The sequence below is a fragment of the Schistocerca cancellata genome, chromosome 12 (assembly GCF_023864275.1).
Source record: "Schistocerca cancellata isolate TAMUIC-IGC-003103 chromosome 12, iqSchCanc2.1, whole genome shotgun sequence".
NCBI classification, from domain to species: Eukaryota; Metazoa; Arthropoda; class Insecta; order Orthoptera; family Acrididae; genus Schistocerca; species Schistocerca cancellata.
Genome location: NC_064637.1, coordinates 48,738,980 through 48,746,734, shown reverse-complemented (window position 1 = coordinate 48,746,734; position 7,755 = coordinate 48,738,980). Strand labels below are relative to the sequence as shown.

General features: G+C 45.1%; 1 protein-coding gene across 1 annotated transcript in view; it reads left to right on the top strand.

Annotated features, from left to right (window-relative positions):
- Window positions 1–290: 290 nt before the first annotated feature.
- The window catches only part of LOC126109442 (uncharacterized), a 99,805-nt gene continuing 92,340 nt past the window's right edge, over window positions 291–7,755 (top strand). The window contains exons 1-2 of the mRNA XM_049914473.1: window positions 291–3,462; window positions 7,157–7,291. Of these exons, the coding sequence (XP_049770430.1) occupies window positions 291–3,462; window positions 7,157–7,291 (3,307 nt within the window). The remainder of the gene's footprint in view (window positions 3,463–7,156; window positions 7,292–7,755) is intronic.

The following is a 7,755-nucleotide window of genomic DNA, read 5'->3' as shown; positions in this document are numbered from 1 at the left end:
AGCAACAGGGCAACGCTGAAGATGGTAATCCACATAAAGTACCTCCAGTTCTACAAACTGAAGAGAAAGAAGAAACCGAAAGTAAGCAAGTTCAGGTTTCCACTCAATACTCGTCTCAGAAAGGTATAGGCGTGAATGAATTGGCCAGTGAAGAAGTAAATGATCAACAGGAGGGCGAGAAACAGACAACAGAAAAGAAATTGGCTCAGAAGGAAATAGATGAAAAAGAGGTAGTGGGAGAGGAGACCAGAGCCGATGTAACGGCTGAAACAGGAATAGAGAATGTAAATATGGAAGAGCAAAAAGTAATTGTCAATGAGAAACAGATGGGAAATATAGAAATGGAGGTAGTAGAAAAGGCTGAGGAAAGTAAGGAGACAGAGCAATCGGATATACAAGAGTCAGAAAATAGAAGCAATAATCCTGAGGGAGTATATGAGACCACAGAAAAAGATCTAGTGGAGAAAGGGAAAATAGTGACTGAGAATGACAAGAAGGATGGTGAGGAATATAAGAAAATGGTGACAAAAAAGATAGAAGAACCAGAAAATGGGAAGAAAAATTCTAAAGGAGAGAATGAGATAAAAGAGGAAAAAATAGTAGAAGAGAATGAATGTAAAGGGAAAGAAAGAGTGACATGTAAGGAAGATAAGTTAGTGACAAAAGAGATGGAGCAGGCAGAAAATGAGAATAATAATTCTAAAGATGAGACTGAGATTAGAGAGGTAAAGAGAGTGAAAAGTGAGAAAGAGGAGAAGGGGAAGGTGAGGGTGACAAGTGAAGAAAATAAGCTTGTGATTAAAGAGATGGAAGAAGTGGAAATTGAGAAGAATAAGTCTGAAGAAGAGAATGAACTCAGAGAGGTACTGGAAGAAGACAAAGAGAGAAATGATGAAGAGTGGATGACAGGCAAGGAAGATAAACTGGTGGTGGAAGAGCCCAAAGAAAATGTGAAAAAATCTGAGAAAGCTAATGAGATAGCTCGAAAGGAGAAAGACAGGGAAGGTGCAGTTTCTGGTGATAATGCACAGTTACCTGATTCGATCGATTCCCAGCCTACGCCTAAATCATTGCTTCTTGCAGATGAGGATGATGCAGAGTTCCACCTGTGGCCGTCAGATGTCCCTCTGGGTCCACCATCAGGTAGGAGTGGCGTCTGCAGTCCTGTCAACGCGTTTGACGACTCATTGGTTGACTTTGACTCGGTTATTTCAGCCCCCAGCCTAGAGGAAGCTCTGCGCCAGTTTGAGGATGGGCTGGAGCGGGCACGTCTCCAAAACGAACGGGCAGCCCAGGAGAACTCCGACAGCGCATTGGGTCAGTACGATAACACTGGAAGTGCTGCAGGAAGAGCTTCATCGGAGGACGCAAATGACTACCAGTCGACACCCGAAGGGCAGTACAACTCAGGCGAGGAACAGAGAGCTGGCGATACTGGTGACTCTGGGTATATGAGCACAGACGACTTGCACAATTCACTGCACCGCAGCCCTGACGTAAGCAGCATCAGTGGTGTTCCAAAAAACAAATCGTCTCCACCACATAGTGGGGTCAAATCTGACCTGCCAGGGAGGTGCAAACCCTTTCAGAAGTTCACCAGCGACGACAAGGGACACACTGGAGAAAGTGGCTTCATGGGGCCAGCTGAGAGGGAAATCTGGGGCTATCAGGACGACAGCGATGACGAGTCAGAGTGGAGAGAGGGCGAGAGTACGCCTGTCAGGTACTACCCCAGGGTGCTGTCACCGGGACCACCTCCGATGGGACCAATTGCTGAGGAGGGAGAAGATGGAGGACATGATGGGAATAAGACAGTGGTTCCTGCCACAGGAGGATCATCTGCTGTGAAAGATGAAGGCTTGAAAGAGGAGAAGAAAGCGAGTCCATCCATCACCCATGCATCGAAGTCCACTTTCTCATCCTCAAACAAAAGCCCAGACTCGTTTGACGATTCAGATAACAAGAGTTCTGACAATGCGTCTCTAGCTGACAATGAGAGGTCAGCTACTCCCAGTGACGATTCTCGTGATATGTCGCCGCAGGGGTGTCGAGATACTGGTGAAGGTGACCCGTGTGCCACGAGTCCCCCAGAAAAACGTATTCCCAGTGTTGGCAACTCTGCTGTAGAGTCAGCGAGAAGTCATCTCGAAAGAGAATTAAGCGTTCCTATAATAGTCATAGAGGACGCGGACCTCATAGACAATCTGTATACAGCATTCCCACCACAGATAGACCGACAGGTCTTCAGCGATTCAGAGGTGTCCGGTGAGACCCAAGTCAAAACTCGACCACGTAGAAGGAGGCTTATTTACTACGATGACACTGATTTAGACGTGACGAAGGCTGTGGCTGCGAGTGACGCATCTGGAAAGCCTCGACCTGAGTCACGGATAAAGACATCCTGCAGGAAACATGGAATGAGGTCCAGAGAGGACAAGAGTGGTGCTAGTAGTGACGGGAGCCCTTCTAACAGCCAAGCACTGCTGGACACTGACGGCGATGTGTCATCGAGCATTCTGTCAGAGTGTGCAGATGGGACGTCTCGTTCTAATGAGAAATTCAGTGTAACGACTTCTGGCGATGGGAACTCCAATCTGGATGTCAAGCTGGCCAGTTCCAAAGGTATAGGCAATGAAACTCCTGCAAACGTTTTCAATGATCAAACTGAGGCAGTACACACTGCTACTTCTGGGAATCATATTCATGAAAGTGTAATTCCTGTACAAGATATTGTAATACAAAATAATCTGCTAGTAACTGATAGCACTCAGTATCCAGACACTGACGATGGAGGAAGCCAGAGTTGTGTACATACAGAGGGCAAAGAAGCTGTTAAGGCTGATCCATCAGATGCATCCATTCCAGGTGATGTACCTGTGAAAGATGAAGATACTACCCCCATGATTAGAACTAGCAACGTCACCATTTGTGTCATTGGTGCCACTCCGACACCAGATATTTTGGACCCCAATGGGGAAGCAGATGTTCGAGCACCACAGGATAACAAGGTCAGCATTCCAGATGACAAGGATGTGGATGAGAGTGCGGAAAATGCCACTGAATCTGAACCTGCAATAAAAATGATGCATACGAATGAAGAACTGGTGCCAATATCTGAAGTCAAGGAAACGCCAGGATCAACAGATGGAGTTATCACTGGAGGAGGTCAGCACCCAGCAGAGTTAGCTGGTACGGAACCGCCAGCTGACCACAGCAGTGTAGCTAGCTGCCTCGCTGCTGTCCCGGTACCCAGCAGGGTACCTCCATCGGCGGCACAGAAGAGGGTGTCCCATTGGAAGCAACTGTGGGACGTGCGCTGCAGCTTCCAGAAGAAGAGGGACCGGGACGGCGGAGTCCGGAGGAAGAGGAAGTCCCCGTCTATTCGCATCCCAGGCATCGTCAGCAGGTGGAGGAAGAGCTTTGAGGCCTCGGCTGGATCAGCCTCTTCAGCAGGCATTTCAGGTGAGGAGTTTGACATCGTTTCTTTTGTTTTATGGTCACCAGTCTTCTGAATGGTCTGATACGACTCGCCACAACGATTTCCTCTCTGGCTCCCACTTTTCAAGACTTTTTTTCTGTTACTAGGTCATCTGTGAGTCTTTTGCACAAATTTTCAATTGTTTTTAACCATATTCACAATGAACTGTCATCATAGAACTGGTTGGAGAAGCAATATTAATCCTTTCTTTTGGATGTGAGGTCCACCAGTTATGCAAAACACCGTTTTTCTCAGTACCCAAACATGTTTCGGCACCTCTGTGCCATCATCAGTGGGTTTTAGTTTTTATTTATTCTTTACATTTCGTGTAAAGAATAAATAAAAACGAAAACCCACTGATGATGGGACAGTGGTGCCAAAACATGTTTCAGTACTGAGAAAAATGGTGTTTTGCATAACTGGCGGATTACATTTGGTGTAAAGAATAAATAAAAACGGAAACCCACTGATGATGGCACAGTGGTGCCGAAATGTGTTTGGGTACTGAGAAAAACGGTGTTTTGCATAACTGGCGGACCTCACATCCAAAAAATTTTTAACTACAAACAGGGCCAATACAGGGAGCTGCAAATCACAAAGATGAACATTAACCCTCTTTCTTCTCAGGTGTCTGGCGGAGGGTACTTTGTTCGACACTTTCACCATAGCTCAGAACTTTATGGCAATACAGTACTAACCCGTCTCCTTGTCTGGTGTGTGGCGGAGGGTACTGTGTCTAGCACTGCCAATCCCCATGTTTTCCTGTTCCCGTCAGGAATGGTTTGGGGCAAGAACGATTGGTCGTAATCCTCCATGTGATCTCGAATTCTTACCTTCATGGAATTTTTGCAAGATACACGTGGGAGGAAGTAATGTAGCGTTTGATTCACATGAAGAGAGTAAACCTGAATTTTACCAACCGCCTCTGTTATCATTTCATGAGAGTGTTTGGAATCGATTGAAAACTTTCACACATCCAACACTAAAAGGGAGAAATTAACAATGTGAATAAAAATTAATTTTTAATATACCAATTTTTTTACCTAAAAATATCAAATAATTTTTCCTAGTCCCATACTGTTTCCTAAACCAATATATATAGCTGCGAAACTTTTGCATGTGAATTTGTACTAGCTATCAAAATACTTGTAAGATTTATAACAAAAAGCGTGGGTGGCATGCAATATATAAGTGATGCACGAATAATTAACCTCCTTACTACTACATACTCGATGCTCCTCCGCTTTTGATTTAAATGGCTCTGAGCACTATGGAACTTAACTTCTGAGGTCATCAGTCCCCTAGAAATTAGAACTACTTAAACCTAATTAACCTAAGGACATCACACACATCCATTCCCGAGGCAGGATTCAAATCAGCGACCGTAGCGGTCACGCGGTTCCAGACTAGAACCGCTCGGTGACCCCGGCCGGCGCTCCTCCGCTTTTCTTTATAAATGTTACAAGTGTTTCCACAGCTATTAACAATTCACAGTCACAAATTTTCAGGACTATCTGTGTGGTGTTAGGAAGCTGTATGGGGTAGGAGAAATTATTTTATGCTTTTAGCCCAATAAAGAAGTGTCATATTAAAAATTGATTTTTATTGAAATAATTACTCAACCGCTAGGCCATTTTTAGGTTTTGGAAAGTTATAGGCACCAGGTAACCAGTTCTGGCGTTCCGATTGGTAACGGAAGCAAGAATTAAGAAAAATAAAGACACCCTCATAGCATCCATCGGCCTAGAAAAAGTGTTCGGCCGCGTAAAATATTGCAAGATGTTTCAAAATTCTGAGAAAAATAGCAACAAATTATAAGGCAAGACAGGTAATATACGATATTCACAAGAACCAAGAGGGGACAATACGAATAGTAGATCAAGAACGAAGTGCCCCGATTAAAAAGGGTGTAAGTCAGGAATGTAGTATTTAGCCAAACGTGATTAGTCTATACATCAGACAAACAACGACGGAAACAGAAAAAAGGTTTAAAAGTGGGATTAAATCAGAGTAAAAGGATATCAGTGATACGATTCCTGAAAATCAGCATTACAGAACGTGTTGACAGGAAAGGGCAATGTAATCAGCACACCATTACCGATAAACTCAGCGTCACAACTAGTGGCCACGAAGTAGACATTAGGGTGTTCTGCTATCCTAGAAGAAAAATAACAAGTTATGGACGAAGCAAGGAAGCTTTAAAAAAGCAGACTAGGACACAGGCAAAGATGGCGCTCCTGGCTTACACAAGTCTACTAGTAACGAAATTTGGGCTTAATTTACGAATGAAATGTCTGAGAATGTATGTTTGGAGCATGGCATTGTGCGGCAGTGAACCACGGACTGTGGGAAAAAAGGAAGAGAATCGAAGCGTTTGAGATGTGGTACCGTACAAGGATTTTGAAAATTAGGTGCGTTGATAAAGTAATCAATAAGGATGCTCTCTACAGAATTGACAAGGAGAGGAAGACGTGTAAAAGAATGACAAGAAGAAGGGAGAAGATGGCAGCACATGCGTTAAGACATCAGGGAATAGCCGGTCGGAGTGGCCGTGCGGTTCTAGGCGCTACAGTCTGGAGCCGAGCTACCGCTGCGGTCGCAGGTTCGAATCCTGCCTCGGGCATGGATGTGTGTGATGTCCTTTGGTTAGTTAGGTTTAATTAGTTCTAAGTTCTAGGCGACTGATGACCTCAGAAGTTAAGTCACATAGTGCTCATAGCCGTTTGAACCATCAGGGAATAATTTCCATGGCATTAGAGCGAGCCGTAGAGAATAAAAACTACAGGGGAAAACAAAGATTGGAGTACATACAACATGTACTGGGTTGGTGCATAAGTTCATAGTGTTTCTCCATAAGTTTGATAAGCACAACAGATGCACATAACAAAGACTTTGGTCATCGATTACATATTCTCCTTCATTATTTACACAAGTCTCCCAAAGATGGGTAACTTTTGGATTCCACGACTGTAAAAATGACGTGGTTTTGAGGTAAAGAACTCATTGAGCCATGTTCAGAGTGCATTTTAATCCTGAAAGAAAGTTGTTGAAGGTTGTCCGATACAGAACAGAAAACTGAAAATCTAGGGGCGCGGATGCGGAATGACTTCCTAACCGAACTCCTGTATAGTGTTTTTTTGGTCAGGAAACTTTTGGAAATTTGTGGTTAGTTCCTATGGAGGTCGTCGGTTCCTAGGCTTACACACTACTTAATCTAACTAACTTACGCTAAGGACAACAGTCGACTGCTGTGGCCGAGCAGTTCTAGGCGCTTCAGTCCGGAACCGCGCTGCTGCTACGGTCACAGGTTCGAATCCTGCCTCAGGCATGGCTGTGTGTGATGTCCTTAGATTAGTTAGGTTTTATTAGTTCTAAGTTCTAGGGGACTGATGGCCACAGCAGTTAAGTCCCATAGTGCTCAGAGCCATTTGAACCATTTATTCTCCTTATTGTTTGTTAGTTACAGCAAACGCAAGAGGACACTGGTAGTCTGAATTCCTCATGTCCATTGGAGGATTCAGATATTGAGTGTACATGAGTACCCACCGCTCACATCCACCCAGCTCTCCCTTACACATGACGTCATGCACATTGTGAGCCCTTCCACAGAGCGCCTCGCCATTGGCCCGCTCTGCAACACGCGCCCACCACAGCTGTCGTGCTTTTTTGGGATTGCAGGCCAGGGCGGGGCCGGAGCGTCCAGCTGCGTCGCTGGCGCCAGCGGCATGACGCGCGCCAGCCGCATCCGCCAGTGGCGCCAGTACTGGGACGGGCTGGCCAGCGCAGAGGCCGCCCAAGCTCACCGCGACGCAGGTGAGCAGCTTCTCCACCGAGCAGGCTCGCAGTTTGTTGCCAAGTCATCACCACATCATTGCTCTCGTATATGGAAAAAAAGAATGAATTCTTGATTTGGAACAACAGCACAAAACGAAACCTATTTTGCCGGCCGGAGTGGCCGAGCGGTTCTAGGCGCTACGGTCTGGAGCCGAGCGGCCGCTACGATCGCAGGTTCGAATCCTGCCTCGGGCATGGATGTGTGTGATGTCCTTAGGTTAGTTAGGTTTAATTAGTTCTAAGTTCTAGGCGACTGATGACCTCAGAAGTTAAGTCGCATAGTGCTCAGAGCCATTTGAACCATTTTGAACCAAACCTATTTTTGTATTACTTCATTGAAAACTAGTGGCAAACCATGCTTTCCATGGGTATTCATTTTGACAATTTTCTGTTAGCAACTAAAACAAAAAATTATCTGTGCCTGTAATGTAATACCGAAGAGA